At 44.4% G+C, this 16,572-nt stretch overlaps 2 protein-coding genes across 3 annotated transcripts; both read right to left on the reverse strand.

Moving 5' to 3' along the window:
* Positions 1-348: 348 nt before the first annotated feature.
* LOC135559477 (RNA-binding protein 4.1-like) lies at positions 349-4,751 on the reverse strand. Of its 2 annotated transcripts, XM_065021931.1 has the most exons (4): positions 4,659-4,751; positions 3,514-3,938; positions 1,819-2,644; positions 349-1,564 (listed from the first exon to the last, which is right to left on the reverse strand). In XM_065021931.1, exons 2-3 carry the CDS (start codon positions 3,923-3,925, stop codon positions 1,839-1,841), a joined length of 1,218 nt encoding a protein of 405 aa, XP_064878003.1. In that variant the 5' UTR covers positions 3,926-3,938; positions 4,659-4,751; the 3' UTR covers positions 349-1,564; positions 1,819-1,838. The 2 variants fall into 2 exon arrangements, with proteins under 2 accessions (XP_064878003.1, XP_029522937.1); XM_029667077.2 differs by having other exon boundaries at positions 349-2,644.
* Positions 4,752-4,946: 195 nt separating this feature from the next.
* On the reverse strand, positions 4,947-9,383 carry LOC115133639 (RNA-binding protein 4.1-like). The gene is made up of 4 exons (XM_029667078.2): positions 9,275-9,383; positions 8,100-8,535; positions 6,970-7,782; positions 4,947-6,729 (listed from the first exon to the last, which is right to left on the reverse strand). The coding sequence occupies exons 2-3, from the start codon at positions 8,509-8,511 to the stop codon at positions 6,986-6,988; spliced, it is 1,209 nt and encodes a 402-aa protein (XP_029522938.1). The 5' UTR covers positions 8,512-8,535; positions 9,275-9,383; the 3' UTR covers positions 4,947-6,729; positions 6,970-6,985.
* Positions 9,384-16,572: the final 7,189 nt, after the last annotated feature.

Below are 16,572 nucleotides of genomic sequence, written 5' to 3' on the forward strand. Positions count from 1 at the left end.
AATGTTGTGGATCTTAATGTTTTTCCTCATAATCCTGGACTATTGGACCACCATTTTATTACGTTTGCAATTGCAACAAATAATCTGCTCAGACCCCAACCAAGGAGCATCAAAAGTCGTGCCACACCTTCTCTCGTACCTTATTGCTTAATTAACCACCTATAAAGGTGTGCTAACTAGTGTACAGGACAATATTACCAATATCATGCATGAGTAACAAACTAAAATGTGAGCAGTTGTGTTCATTCTAGGGGGAAAACAACCTTTTTCCAAGCTCACCTACTACCGTCCAAAAGAAGAATGGGGTGTGGACAAAACATGGTAAGAAATCATGAATCAAAAGACCAATAACTTTTCAGACAGTGACTTTATTGAGAAACAGATGGACAGAAATATTTATCATATCATCATTCAGGACCAATGGTGGCAAATCCACTTCTAAAAATACTGATTTTGTCAAGATGGAATGGGTTCATGGGGCCGTCCCATGGTGATGTATAAGCCTACACAACAGTTTAGAAATGTTCTAAAACTGGGGCCTCCCGGGTGGCGCAGCTCCTCAGTTACTGTGCCACCAGAGACTCTGAGTTTGCGCCCAGGCTGTCACAGCCGGCTGCGACCGGGAGGTCCGTGTGGCGACGCACAATTGGGCTAGCGTCGTCCGGGTTAGGCCGGTAGGGATTTCCTTGTCTCACCGCGCACCACGCGGTGAGCTACTCCTGTAGCGGGCCAGGCGCAGTGCGCACTAACTAAGGTCGCCAGGTGTTTCCTCCGACACATTGGTGCGGCTGACTTCCGGACTGGATGGCGCTGTGTTAAGAAGCAGTGTGGCTTGGTTGGGTTGTGTTTCGGAGGACGCATGACTTTCTACCTTCGTCTCTCCTGAGCCCGTACGGGAGTTGTTGCGATGAGACATTATAGTAGTTACTAACAATTGGATACCAAGAAATTGGGGAGAAAAAGGGTAAAAAAAAATGTTTAAAGGCTCCAAAACTAAGAATCTATTCAAAGTGTAATATTTAATTCACATACAATTTGAATAATACTGTAACATTTGAAGTGAATGATTTTTTGATACAGGTTTAATTCAGCCAAAAAGCGGGATTTGGTCAGTTGTCCATTGCGGCCCCTACCTCAGGTGTATAGTAGAATTAGATAGGTATTGTGAATGAATGTGTAAATAATACACATGTATTTTGATTGTTTTAAAATGAATTAGAACATAATTAGCAAATGATTGCATTCATCACAATAATGCATACAACTGCTACCTGGAGTCAACTGCATTGGATGATTCAACTGGTGCTACTTTTCGTATAACTGCAGGACTCACATTCAAATCAACTTCTTTTTGTAAAAAAAAAAATAAAAAAAAATCTATGTACAATCTGCTTTTAGTGGGGAAATACAACCGTTACTAAGCGATCAGTTGACACACGAGACAGATACCGAACAGAGAAGCTAAATGTCTGCACTTTCACAGTCCCACGATTGCGGGCCATAACCGAAATGCATCGTGAGTCGAAACAAAGATTATCTCGTGCTCGGTTGACCGTCGCGATACCTGAAAAAAGAGCATACCAAATAGTAACATGGTCACCCACAAGATGCATTTAAGTTCTACGGCACGCATTCTCTTCTATTTGATCAACAAGCTTGATGGGCATCAGTCTTATCAATCTACGTCAAGACAGAAAACCTGACGTTTCCTAGGACTTTACCTAGGAAATAAACGATCAAAACACCCAGTGTTTACATTAATACTAGTTCCCTGGGAACTTAATCACGCTAACCTATGAAAGCTAAATCAGGTCTCACCTGGACAGGAGGAAGAAAGGTTAGTAAGCATATCGCGCCCGCTCGGCGTAGGGGTCCCGCGGGATGTCGTAAGCCGATCTTCTGGGGAGGGAGGGCACCGGGGAGAGGCGCGCGCGCTCGTACGCCTCGGTAGGTATTCGCCGGAATGGGCTCCGGTCGCGGGAGTAGGATGAGGAGAGGGGGGCTGGTGGAGAAGGGAGAAGACAGCGCTCGTATAGGTCGGGGCTAGAGGGAGGCAGGCGCTCCCTCATTATGGCCAAGGAGGAAGGGAACGGTGGGCTGGGCAAAGGAACAGACCGGCGCTCCTCGAAATAACTGGCTCCATACGGGCGAGCCCGATACTTCTCGTAGAAGTCCACGGCACCATACGGATCACGGTCCTCATACGATGACCGGCGCATAGGGTAGGCTGGGACCACGCCGTGGCTCCAGCTGCTGCCTCCGTACGCTGCCTCACTGGCATACACCCGTGCCATGCTATGTTCGGCGGCGCTCATTCCGTAACCCGGCGGAAGCCCGTAACTCAATGTGCTTTCATAGCCTGCGCCCCTGCCATACCCGGGCACACCGCCAAAGCCGTGCGCGGGAGAATAGCTTCCACTGTAACCTGGAACGCCGACATTCAAGCCCCGTTGATAACCGCAGCCACCGCCGAACCTAGGGTCAGAGCTTGGCTCGGCACCCTCTCTGTAGTTGCCCGAAGTGTCGAGCGGGCACTCTTTGGACCAGTGGCCTTCCTGCCCGCACCGATAACAACCTGTCCTCTCTCCCATTCCCGGCGTAGTACGCAGGCGGCTAGTCGAAAGCTTCACACTCATCAGTTTGCCTTAAAAAAGAAAAACGCAAGAGTTTACCACGATACAACAAACTGTTCAATCTATGCACATGCTCTAAGGAATCAGATAAAAGCCAGGCATGAATTAGAACACCACCCTCATGACATTCATCTTGGAACTCCTCTGAAAGTGAACTCCGACAATTGTTTCACGTTCTAGGCATATGAGTAAGTTACCTTCTTATTTATCACCACTCATCAATATTTGAATTATAATTCCACCAGGTCTCAAGCATGGATTACACTCGAGTCCCATGTGATTTCCAGAGTTGGGTATGGCTGCCTTTTCCTGTTACGCTCCTTGCCTATGGAATAGGCTGCAGACTAAACTTAAACGTGAGACTCTTGCCCCCCTTGCTCATTTTAAATATTTATTGGAGCATTTTTATTTTTGTATTGCTTGTAACGGTTTCAGGTAATGCAAGTTCTTGTGCTGTTTAGTAGAACAACCTGTGTGTAAATGAAATCTGTTGCTGTATTTGTAATTTTTGTATCATCTGTGATCGTTTTGTTTGTCTTGTAGTTTTTTAATCATTGTACCTAAACTGTATGTGTAAACATGTATACGTAGGGCCCAGCTGTAAAAGAGACCCTGGTCTCAGTCTGTGTTCCTTGTTGAAATAAAGGTATAATAATGCAGGCAAAGCTAGAGTCCACACGCTGGCCTGAAGTTGGGGGAAATGTGGACAACGTGTTGGATGTATTTTGAGACAGTGCTTGACTGTCCCTTACTCTTTCACCACTTACATTTATCCATGAGTTACCCACCAGTTTTGTTAGTGAATAGAACTCATTCTAATTACCAGGGGGATACCTACACCACACCGGCAACTGACCAACCAAGCCCTGTGTGAGTTCACCTTGGAAGGCTGTGTTGTCCAGCCCACTGATGGCCTCCATGGCATCCTCCATACGCTCCAAGTGGACAAAGGCGTAGTCCTTCACTATGTCACACTCCACCACAGGGCCGTACTCCTCAAACTTGGCCCGCATCTCTTGGTTGGTGCAGCTGCTGTTGATATTGCCCACGTGCAGCTTGGTGGTGGCTTTGGGTCTGCCGCGGCTCATCTCCACGTTCATCTGCTCCCCGTTGAGCTCATAGTGGTGGAGGTTCTTGATGGCCTCCTCCGCTTCAGCTTTATCCTTCATGTGCACAAAGCCAAAGTTCTTGACGATGTCACACTCAGAGACCTTTCCATACTGGGAGAAGAGGGAGCGCAGCTCCTCTGCCATGGTGTCTGGAGACAAGTTCCCAATGAAGATTTTCACCATGGTGATGATCCCACTTTAGTATATGAACAATGGTAGAGGATTAGACATAGGAAATAATTTGATATAAAAATTGGCTCAGGGAGTCTTATGAACTTAAAAGTATATCGAGTAACCTATTAAAATATAAAATGTTTGATCAATAACGCTAGTGTCTTAGGACTCTCTGTATGCATCGTCGTCGGCATGCGTTGTCCTAATATATATATTATCCCAGCCCCGAACGAGTTTCTTAGGTAGGGCCGTCGATGTAAATACAAATGTGTTCTTCACAGACATCCCTAGTTAAATAAAATAAAAATGCACTGTAAGTGGATGTACTGGGTCACAAGTAGGAGGACCAGTTATTAACCAATCACAATGCTGTTTTTGCAACAGAGGTTATGCTTAACTGAACAAACTGTATATTGCCCATTCATTCAGCTCGCGAACCAACATTAACAATTTCAGCGACCAACATATTTTTGCACGTGTACTCGTTTGGAACGTGCGTGAGAACTAGCGACACCACTGCAGACAAGCTAGTAATTGCCTTTTGTGGCAACGCTAGCAAGTTGTGTCGTCTGTTTGCATGCACAACGAGCATGCTACGCTAACAATAGATCCGAAACGCGTTGCATGACGGTCATATGATTTTGCATAGTTGCATTTAATATTTGTGCTGGTTGCAACGGCAATACCTAACATAAAATAAATGGATAGCTAGCTAGATTAAATGTTATATGTTCCTTCGTACCTTTCACGATGGACTCACTGGGTTGATGCCACTAGTTTCCGAAGGGCTGAAATGGCTCCTCTCTGCCGGCGTTTGATACCTACGGCATCTCTATCCAGCCCCCCAAGGCAAAACCAGATCGGGTTTCAAAATCAGACCTGTTGATTGGCCGAATGGACAATTACTTTAATTTTCTTGATTTAGTACCCATCAGGTTTTAATAAGTATCATCTGAAAAGTATTGTCAATGCATTATCAAGTATAGATGAAGGAAAAAGTCCGGATGTCTCAAGAGAGGATAAATACAAATAGGATTCTCACCAAAATACATTTTGGTTTTATTAAAAAATAAAATGCATAAAACGTACACGCTTTGACTGTAGGAAATATACAAACTACAACAATTCCCATAAGAACTGAGCAGACAGATGCTCTGTTTAGACAGGACGCCCAATTCTGATATTTTTTCCACAAATGTGTCTTTTGACCAATCACAGATCTTTTCACATCGGCTCTTTTTGTATATCAGAATAGGGCTGCCCATCTCAACGCTGACTAAGGCACCCCAAGAAAGTGATCAGACTAGAGCCCATTATATCTCAATGGTAATGTCATGTAAGTAAGCATTTCACCGTAAGGTCTACACTTGTTGTATTCGGCGCACGTGACAAAGTTTGATTTGATAGCAATGCCAGTTATGCTCATGTTATTTACTGTATTCAACATGTTGATGTCTAGAAATAAATATTACATTAATAGAGGACAATTTTGGATTATTAAAGCTTGGGTTGTTAGAAACAATATTTAGAGTGTTGAAACAAGCCTCTTAAATCTGAATTTCAGACTGGACCATCCTAATCGTGCAAAAATAGTTACTCTTGGAAGTGTATTAAGCATGCACTGTTCCAATGGGTACCGACAGATTGCTTATTTTTGGTTTAGGAAATGCACATACTGTTTTTAACCCTGCAAATACACCCAAAATAATTCTAAAGATGGAATGTTGTCTTGGGATAATGACAATGGTGTGAAAGCAGATATTAACCAAAGAATGATCGAGGCCTCTAGTGGCCAAAAGCTGTACTGGCATGGGCAGCACCAGAGGGCATCCACCATTTTAATATAGACAACTGGGTGGGACTTCCAACTTCATTGGTTGATCCCTCCTGGTGACCCCGCTGGGAGTCGTGTCCAACCATGTCATCAGGAGGGAACAGCCAATTGTGAAGAGAATTGACTACCTCAAAATGGAGGTCTCAATGGCGCTACCCATGCAGCCACAAATGCTATAATGGCACAGATGCAAAGATAAGTCCTCTATCTCAATGATATTAACTCAAGATATCCTGTTGTCCTACTGCTTAGGCTCTCTTCTACACTTAGAACATCCTCCTTTAACAAAATGAAAGCGTTCTAAAATACCAGTGGATGAATTTCAGATTGTTCTGGGGAATATTCATACCCACCTACCTACTCTTACATTGCTTTCCCGGGGGGGGGGGGGGGGGTTAAATAAGGAAAAAAATGTTAAATGACTACTGAGCTATACATGGAATGAAGTTAAATTAATAGTTGAACAAACCAATTAAATGAAAACGAGATATTTCTCAAAAAGGATAAATATTTCTCTAAACTACGGTCACCTCAATCCGACAAATAAAAAATGTGGCAAATTCAGAGGCCAATTTGCTTTGACGATATTAAATCACAAGGGGGAGAGGAAAAACACGTTTAAAATCCCCCCACAAAAAACATGACCCACACAAACTAACAAAGCGATTTGAAAGCCGGTATAATTAAGCTAGTATTAACATCAAACTGTAGAAATGCCACACTGGTGGTTTTCGATAGCAAACAGGCTCTGTAACTGACAACTAAAATAAAGGAAGAATGTGGAGTGGTGTGGACTGATTGGTTAGTTGAGAGGATTATTCGTCTGCCGGCACCGGTGCCAGGAAGATGCACACGCCAATTTCCGTCCGCGTCACCACATTCTGAGTCGCGAAAGGTTCGTTTGCGGCACAGCTCGATGGAACCATGCAGCTGGGAGGAGGAATGGTAGCAAAGGAAAAGTCCGGCATTTCATACACACCTAGAAAAAGAGCAGAGCATTCGCTTTGAGAAATGGGATGGTGTCTCCCGGTTTAAAAAGCACTGTGTGTGGGGTCTTAGTTCTTGTTCTTCATTGAAGAAATATAAAGATGAACACGAGTCTACAGTATCCCAGTCCCCACTGTAACATCAAGTACCTGTTTTACAATAAATGGAACGCACCATTCCAGAACACACTCACCCACAGGAATGGGTTAGTATTCCTAGTTGGTTGGCTCACCTTGGCAGTGTGTGGCTCAGTAAGCATAGCGTGCCCGATCGGTGTAGGGGTCCCTGGCCCGCGGGACGGCATACGAAGAGCTTCTGGAGGACGACACCGGGGACAGCCGCGAGCGCTCGTAACCATAGCTGTCAGAGGCGACGGCCACTCGTCTGATCGGGCTGCGGTCTCGCAAGTAGTACGAGGCGGCCGTCGAGGGTGGTAGCGGGCGGCGCTCGTATGGGTCGATACTAGAGGAGAGCCTTGAGAGGGAGGAAGAGGGGGGAGGGGGAGGTGGGATATAGCCGAGGCGGCGCTCTTCAAAATAGCTTGAGCCGTATGGCCGTGCTCTGTACTTCTCGTAATAGTCAACGCTGCTGTAGTGGTCTCGCTCGTAGGCCGATGCCCTCTCAGGATAGGAGCTCGGAAGCCTGCCACTGTACCGATCCCTGGCATCTGTGCTGTACTCCCGAGCAGAGCCATAGCTAGGCCTACGGCTCAGAGGGGGAGGCCCCCCCAGGTAACTGGACGCTCTGCTATACCCTAGCCCGCCCATGTAGTCGGATGCCGCAGCCCTGGGGGGCATCCCGTAGCCACTAGGGTATCCACCGCCACCCCTGCTGAAACCCTGTGGGAAGCCCCTGCCGCGGCCCCTCATTGGACCACCCCCGGGTCGGTCATCGCGGTCACTGTAGCTACCGCCATTCTGACCGCCGTTAGGGCAGTCTTTCGACCAGTGACCCTGTTTCCCACAGACATAGCAGCCGGTTTGAGCTCCCATTCCCGGGACCGTGCGCAGGCGACTGGTGGACAGTTGTACGCTCATCAGCTTGCCTTTTGAGGAGAGAGAAGAGACGCATGAGACGGTAGACTTCTGACACGCTCCACTGCTTCTTAACGACTAAAGTTATTTTCTTATTGCAAATACTTATATATTAGCATCAATTGGTTCACCTGCACTGTTACGTTGAAACCGAATAAAAGAACCACGGAAAAGACTCAACCTTATTGCCGTTACTTATTAATTGACCTCAGAATTAAACCAAAATGCTATTCAGCATCACGTTACGATCTTTATGCCATCTAAAAAGGAAGTGTATTCTGTAACTACGGAGAGCAGACTATCTGCTCTCTTCTGCCTGCGGGTTCACCTTGGAAGGCTGTGTTGTCCAGCCCACTGATGGCCTCCATGGCATCATCCACAGACTCCATGTGGACAAAGGCGTAGTCCTTCACTATGTCAGCCTCAACCACAGGGCCGTAAGACTCAAACTTGGTCTTCAGCTCCTCATTGGTGCAACCCTCTGGGATGTTACTGACATGCAGCTTGGTGGTTGACTTTGGTCTGCCGCGGCTCATCTCCACGTTCATCTGAGCCCCGTTGAGCTCATAGTGGTGGAGGTTCTTGATGGCCTCCTCCGCTTCGGCTTTGTCCTTCATGTGCACAAAGCCAAAGTTGACGACAATATCACACTCAGAGATCTTTCCATACTCGGAGAAGAGAGTGCGTAGCTCATCCTGCGTGGTGACGGAGGCGAGATTGCCAATGAAGATTTTCACCATCTTCAAATCAGAATGTTGTTATTCCTGGAAGGGGAGACAAGCAGTTTGTTTACCAAGTATATATCAAATATTTTTAGATTTCATTAAAGAACCACGTGTAGACTTAGCTTTGCAAGACAGACAACTTTCAAATGTAGTATGATATTATTATAAGCGTTCTTTAATACCGCAAGAGAATAATACGTCAGCAAGTTATCGGACGTAACATTAGCTAGTTAGCTAACGTTACTTCCGCAGCTAGCTGACCAGGCCAACTAGCAAACAGTTGTTTAACATTGATGACTTGCCATTTAATCATTCATGGCTAGCTATCAAGATTATATATAAATATTCATCTAGCTTCAGAGGTTGCATCTAAAGTTGAATTTACCGCACTTTAGCCAGCTAACGTTGGTTAGCTTGCTATGCTCAAAGCTAACTGTTTTAACTACAATTTAAATATATATATTTAGCTAAATCATGTGATTGAAAACTGGCTTACATTGGGCGATAGTCTGAAACCTCCAACTGATATTCAAATGGTGCTGATAACCTAGCCAGCTAAGTTAGTTTGGTAGCCATTTGCGTTAGTTAGTATGCTAACGTTACCGCTGATACTACAGTAGTTTTAGGAAGAAACGTTTGCACGGTATGGTGCTAGCGTACCTAACTCGTTCCTACTTTTGGTCAAACAAACACGCCATGATAATATCGTACAGAATACCTTACCCCAAACACTAACAACTTGTTAAATAAAATTCACCAATAAATGAAATGTCCTCACCTGAACTATGAATTCAGCCGCCAATGAATGACTTCTGAAATGGCGTCGTGATGATTTTTCACCTTCTTCTTCTGTGGAATTATGGCGGTCCGAAAACATACCTTAGCACCAAAGACATAACAATGAGACAGATATTTCACCGGATGTATAAATCTCAAGCATCCGCTCGGCTTTTCCACTCACAACCACTTCTAAATTTGGTAGTGAGAATATGAGACGAGATGGATTTTTACCGATATTCTGCAAATGTTCTCATCGATGAAACATTTGATCACAATACAGTTTTCTGTTGCCAAAACTATATCTGTGCACTATGTTTTGTAGACTTTACCCTTTGCCAAAGTTGTTTTTTAAAATTGCGTGGTTTAGATGTATGCTAAAACGCGCCAACTATCTTATAGTAAATGGTGAAATGGTAACGGTATCTTTGTGTGCCTCTAGCAAGGTTCTTCTTCTTTGATATTTAACTTCGGTTGGCATCCAATACATATTGCATTACCGCCACATACTAGATTGGAGTTCAACTCTCCTATGCTTCCCTTGAAAAAATAAACAAATACCCTACCATCTAACGCTACACTCACAAAATAATAAGAACACTCACCTACTCCACAATGTAAATCTATTTAGTCCTACCTCATGCCAACAACCTGAAAGGATGGGACATCACCACTTAACACACCCTGTAACTCTTCTGACGTCAAGTCTCATTCACTCAAATACAGTTGAAGTTGGAAGTTTACATACACTTAGGTTGGAGTCATTAAAACTCGTTTTTCAACCACTCCACAAATTTCTTGCTAACAAACTATAGGTTTGGCAAGTCGGTTAGGACATGTACATTATGCATGACACAAATAATTTTTCCAACATTTGTTTACAGACAGATTATTTCACTTATAATTCACAATATCCCAATTCCAGTGGGTCAGAAGTTTACATACACTAAATTGACTGTGCCTTTAAAAAGCTTGGAAAATTCCAGAAAATTATATCATGGCTTTAGAAGCTTCTGATAGGCTAATTTACATAATTTGAATCATTTGGATGTGTACCTGTGGATGTATTTCAAGGCCATACCTTCAAACTCAGTGCCTCTTTGCTTGACATCATGGGAAAATCAAAAAGAAATCAGCCAAGACCTCAGACAAAAATTGTAAACCTCCACAAGTCTGGTTCATCCTTGGGAGCATTTTCCAAACGACCGAAGTCATTTGTACAAACAATAATAGGCAAGTATAAACACCATGGGACCACACAGCCGTCATACCGCTCAGGAAGGAGACGAGTTCTGTCTCCTAGAGATTAATGTACTTTGGTGCAAAAAGTGCAAATCAATCCAGAACAACAGCAAATGACCTTGTAAAGATGCTGAAGGAAACAGGTACAAAAGTATCTATATCCACAATAAAATGAGTCATATATCGACATACCCTGAAAGGCCGCTCAGCAAGGAAGAAGCCACCGCTCCAAAACCGCCATTAAAAAAGCCAGACGACGGTTTTCAATTGCACATGGGGACAAAGATTGTACTTTTTGGAGAAATGTCCTCTGGTCCGATGAAATAAAAATATACCTGTTTGACCATAATGACCATCGTTATGTTTGGAGGAAAAAGGGGAGGCTAGTAAGCCGAGGAACACCATCCCATCCGTGAAGCACGGGGGTGGCAGCATCATGTTGTGTGGGTGCTTTGCTGCAGGAAGGACTGGTGCACTTCACAAAATAGAAAAACATTGTGGGAAGCTTGTGGAAGGCTACCCAAAACGTTTGACCCAGGTTAAACAATTTAAAGGCAATGCTACCAAATACTAATTGAGTGTATGTAAACTTCTGACACACTGGGAATGTAATGAAAGAAATAAAAGCAGAAATAAATCATTCTCAACTATTATTGTCACATAGTTGACGCTGGAGAGGCGAAGCAGGTACGGGGAGTCAAACATTTAATAAGGGACGGACATGGAAAGAGACAGGAACAGCATCAGCACACGGGTAACAAAGACAAAAACAATGAATGCATCAGCAGGGAACAGAGCAGAGGAACCGACAAATATAGGGGAAGTAATAAACAGGTGATGAGTGAGTCCAGGTGAGTCCAATATCGCTGATGCGCTTGACGAGAGAAGGCAGGTGTGGGTAATTGATGATGGCAGGAGTGCGTGATGCAGGGCAGCCTGGCGCCCTCGAGCGCCAGGGGGGAAGAGCGGGAGCAGCCGTGGCAATTATTCTGACATTTCACATTCTTAAAATAAAGTGGTGATCCTAACTGACCTAAGACAGGGAATTTTTACTTGGATTAAATGTCATTAATTGTGAAAAACTGAGTTGAAATGTATTTGGCTAAGGTGTATGTAAACTTCCGACTTCAACTGTAACTGTAACATTACATTACCAAAAGTATGTGGACACCTGCTCGTCTAATATCTCATGGGCTTTAATATGGAGTTGGTCCCCCCTTTGCTGCTACAACAGCCTCCACTCTTCTGGGAAGGCTTTCCACTAGATTTTGGAACATTGCTGCGGGGACTTGCTTCCATTCAGCCACAAGAGCATTAGTGAGGTTGGGCACTGATGTTGGGCTATTATGCCTGGCTTGCAGTCGGCATTCCAGTTCACCCCAAAGGTGTTCGATGGGGTTGAGGTCAGGGTTCTATGCAGGCCAGTCAAGTTCTTCCACACTGATCTCGACAAACCATTTCTGTATGGACATTGCTTTGTGCATGGTGGCATTGTCATACTAAAACAGGAAAGGGCCTTCCCCAAACTGTTGCCACAAAGTCGGAAGCAAAGAATTGTCTAGGATGTAGCGTTAAGATTTCTCTTCACTGGAACTAAGGGACCTAGCCCGAACCATGAAAACAGCCCCAGGCCATTATTCCTCCTCCACCAAACTTTACAGTTGGCACTATGCATTCGGGCATAGCGTTCTTTTGGCATCTGCCAAACCCACATCCATCCATCGGACTGCCAGATGGTGAAGCATGATTCATCACTCTAGAGAACGCGTTTCAACTGCTCCAAAGTCCAATGGCGGCAAGCTTTACAGAACTCCAGCCGAAGCTTGACATTGTGCATGGTGATCTTAGGCTTGTGCGAGGCTGATTGACCATGGAAACCCATTTCATGAAGCTCCCAACGAATAGTTATTGTGCTGACGTTGCTTCCAGAGGCAATTTGGGACTTGGTAGTGAGTGTTGCAACCGAGGACAGACGATTACAACGCACTACGCACTTCAGCACTCAGTGGTCCCATTCTGTGAGCTTGTGTGGCCTACCACTTCGTGGCGGAGCCGTTGTTGCTCCTAGACATTTCAACTTCACAATAACATTACTTACAGTTGTCCGGGGCAACTCTAGCAGGGCAGAACATTTGCGAACTGACTTGTTGTAAAGGTGGCATCCTATGACGGTGCCACATTGAAAGTCACTGAGCTCTTCAGTAAGGCCATTCTACAGCCAATGTTTGTCTATGGAGATTGCATGGCTGTGTGTTTGATTTTACACACCTGTCAGCAACCGGTGTGGCTGAAATAGTCGAATACACAAATTTGAAGGGGTGTCCACATACATTTGTGTGTATATACTGTATATTCATTGCAGGAAAGGGGAGAGTTAAAAACATAATATACAATACAAAAATAAAATAAATCCCCCAAATCCCCACCCCACTCCTTCAGTGGTAATCTAAATCACATCCCTACACAGGCTCATGTGTCTGTGTTGAACAAACATTAATCGACAGGATTCCTTGTAATGCTCTAAAAAACGTCCAGCCGCACTCACAACGATGCCTATTTTCTCAGATTTCTTCTTTGTTTGCGCTGTGCAGTTTATAACCAATGCAATAAACGATACTAAGTCCACCTTTTTAACATGCAACATGCCAGGGTCCTATTGGCGAGTAACATTTACTGATGTCTCTAATCTAGCTACCATGGTTTCTTCAACTTTACTCCCTTGTTCCACTCTTCTCACCCCCTCCGGATAGGAGATGCTGAACAGCCCTTATTCTTGTCACCTCGGTCTCCTTCACCCTAACAGGGCACTTCATGAATTCTGGTACATGCTCACCACCACAATTGCAGCATTTTTCCTCTACTGTCATATGATACTCCTCCCGTCTACATACACTTGACAAATGTCCGATAGTACATTTATCACACTGCAAGAGGTTTGGGAATGAAGCTCTAACAGGATATCACACATAACCCAAATATACGTACAAAGGGCGAGACTCTTCAAATAACAAAATAATGGGCTTCCTCACTCCATTCACCATACGGATCAGTCGGCGTGCACCAACCACTGGGCTTCCTCACTCCATTCACCATACGGATCTGTCGGCGTGCACCAACCACTGGGCTTCCTCACTCCATTCACCATACGGATCAGTCGGCGTGCACCAACCACTGGGCTTCCTCACTCCATCCACCATACGGATCAGTCGGCGTGCACCAACCACTGGGCTTCCTCACTCCATCCACCATACGGATCAGTCGGCGTGCACCAACCACTGGGCTTCCTCACTCCATCCACCATACGGATCAGTCGGCGTGCACCAACCACTGGGCTTCCTCACTCCATCCACCATACGGATCAGTCGGCGTGCACCAACCACTGACTCTTTTTCTTTAGTTACATCATGTGCATTCTCTTCTAGCGCCACTCCAACCCCTTTGATAGGTGTCCTGCTTCACAGATCTACACACGACACATTCCAATCTGATATCTTTTTCAGGTGCTAAGCACGCACCTTCTGCTGCCACAGCCTGTCATTTGAAATGGGAGCAAATTATTCGTAGCGGGCAAAATAAGCAAGGAGGTGGGCAGAGCCAAGCACGAGCTAGCAAGAGCCTATTGGCGAGTTCTAGAATTTATTTGCATATTTCCGTTAGGGAACGCCCACTATGTGAAGTGAGCGTGTGCAATAACTCACCATTGCACTCCTAAACAACGCCGTTTTTTAAAACTTTGGCAAATGGGAAAGTCTACCAACTAGTTTTGGGAAACAGAAAACTGAATTGAGATCAAATGTTTAATCAATGAGAAAATTAGCAGAATGTCGGACAAAAACCATTTAGCTCCATCTTCTCCCATTGCCGGCCACTGGGCTTCCTCTAACCCTGCACCCATTAAAACATCACCACTATTCCACCACTTTGTCCCTATCTGATCCTTCACCAGGCCGGCAGCCTGGGAGGATGGGACACTATGGTTCGAAACATCTTGTAAGAATTCTGCAGTAAAATCTAGTACACCCAAGTGCTTCTCCGCAGATGCCACATCTATTTTCTGGAGAAGCCCCTGAAGGAGTGTGCAGTTCGGGGCTCAATGTGGGCAAACGCCTTTAACCCGAAACCTCCCCGTCTCCTTCAAGGTCACCCAAGTTGAGGTTCAATGTCAACGAAAGCGAATCTTAATCGAACCTAAACTACATGGATAAAAACATAAACCATGGAAGTAAGTGAGACTGTCATTATGCATAATGTACTTTGTAATACTCATGTCATACCAGTGCAGTGGTATATCTTTATATAACCAACTACCGCATCGATGTTAGCATAGTGTTAATTAGCACCCATTTGCACGTGAGCTAGCTAATTGCTTACAATGAGGGAATCTTATTTGGACAAATTTGCCTACTTGAACAGTAAGCCTAGGTTGACATGTACAATTATGTAATCAATTAGATCGTTGATTTTCTGTGCTTCGTCAATGTATGCCTTGTTGTGTTTGGCTGGCTCTAAATGTGTATCATTGATGCTGACGGCCATTCCCTAAGTTACACATAGCGAGTCTACACAGCCTACACATAGTATATACAATAATGAAATTAAATGCCTATTACTTATTTTACGCCTTTCTAATTATCATGCCTTTTATGTCTATGCTTATTTTCGTTGATGTATAGAGACACGTTAGTATGTTATTGGAGGGCGAAAGTCCCAAAATTAAAAAATGCATCAGCAGTCAAGTTCATCACTGCCCCTTCTACACATATAAGGCTGAACAATATATGGTCAACAACCACATCAAAGGTCAACAACCACATCAAAGGTCAACAACCACATCAAAGGTCAACAACCACATCAAAGATCAACAACCACATCAAAGGTCAACAACCACATCAAAGGTCAAGCTTCAGTGAGGCACAGAGGTACTATTTCTTTGTTTGTTTATTGAATATATTTGACGTTCACGTTTTTTGATTTGCCCTATTTCTTCAGTGACATCGGTGTATTTAATTAAGTTGTATAACTTGTTACTTTACTGTTATTCCTCTCTTTCAGAGTTCACGATCATAACGTGTGGCTTCAGTTGTTGAAATGCGACACACTTTCATTGTTCCTATTGCTACGGCAACAATAATCAACAGAGCACAGTTTCTGAAGCACCTGACATACCATCAGCATCCAGTGGCCCCTCAAGAACACCCAGAGGCCCTTAAACAGTGGCCAGTGGCCCCTCAAGAGCACCCAGAGGCCCTTAAACAGTCCCCAGAGGCCCCTCAAGAGCACCCAGAGGCCCTTAAACAGTCCCCAGAGGCCCCTTAAGAGCTCCCAAAGGCCCTTAAACAGTCCCCAGAGGCCCCTCAAGAGCACCCAGAGGCCCTTGAACAGTCCCCAGAGGGACTGTGATATGTGTTATGTTGTTTAGTAAAGATGACATAGAAGTCACCCGAGTCTCTGATCTCTGTACTGGAGCTGGTATAACTTAATGTACAAAGCACATTCAGCTTGTCAGTATGTCTGTATGGTACATTCTGTCTCCATTCTCATGAGGAAAGTAAATAGCATTATAAATCAGGATAGGTAGTAACTGGATATATATGCTCAATTAAATAATATAATTACAAAGTCATACATCGGACGACACACAGTTGTACATTTCGATGAAACATGGTGAAGGCACAGAATGTCCTACCCTGGAAGCCTGTGTTTCATGCATAAGGAAGTGGATAGCGACGAATGGTTTACTTTTAAACTCGGACAAAACAGAGATGCTAGTTCAAGGTCCCAGGAAACAAAGAGATCTTCTGTTGGATCTGACAATTAATCTTGATGGTTGTACAGTCGTCTCAAATAAAACTGTGAAGGAACTTGGCGTTACTCTGGACTCTGATCTCTCTTTTGACGAACATATCAAGAATATTTTAAGGGCAGCTTTTCTCCATCTTTGTAACATTGAAAAAAAAATCAGTTTTTTGGTGTCAAAAATTATGCAGAAAAGCTCATCCATGTCTCTGACCCTATTGCAGGGGGCTGAGTCATTGGCTTACTAGTACTCTTCCATGC

The sequence above is a fragment of the Oncorhynchus nerka genome, linkage group LG8 (genome assembly GCF_034236695.1).
Source record: "Oncorhynchus nerka isolate Pitt River linkage group LG8, Oner_Uvic_2.0, whole genome shotgun sequence".
NCBI classification, from domain to species: Eukaryota; Metazoa; Chordata; class Actinopteri; order Salmoniformes; family Salmonidae; genus Oncorhynchus; species Oncorhynchus nerka.

Bases quoted from the DNA above. Each gene is read 5' to 3' on its own strand.
- LOC135559477 (XM_065021931.1), bottom strand. From the start codon at position 3,925: ATGGTGAAAATCTTCATTGGGAACTTGTCTCCAGACACCATGGCAGAG. The intron at 2,645-3,513 runs GTGAACTCACAC...TTCTTTTTTAAG, and splicing joins GGACAACACAGCCTTCCAAG to GCAAACTGATGAGTGTGAAG.
- LOC115133639 (XM_029667078.2), bottom strand. From the start codon at position 8,511: ATGGTGAAAATCTTCATTGGCAATCTCGCCTCCGTCACCACGCAGGAT. The intron at 7,783-8,099 runs GTGAACCCGCAG...TCTCCTCAAAAG, and splicing joins GGACAACACAGCCTTCCAAG to GCAAGCTGATGAGCGTACAA.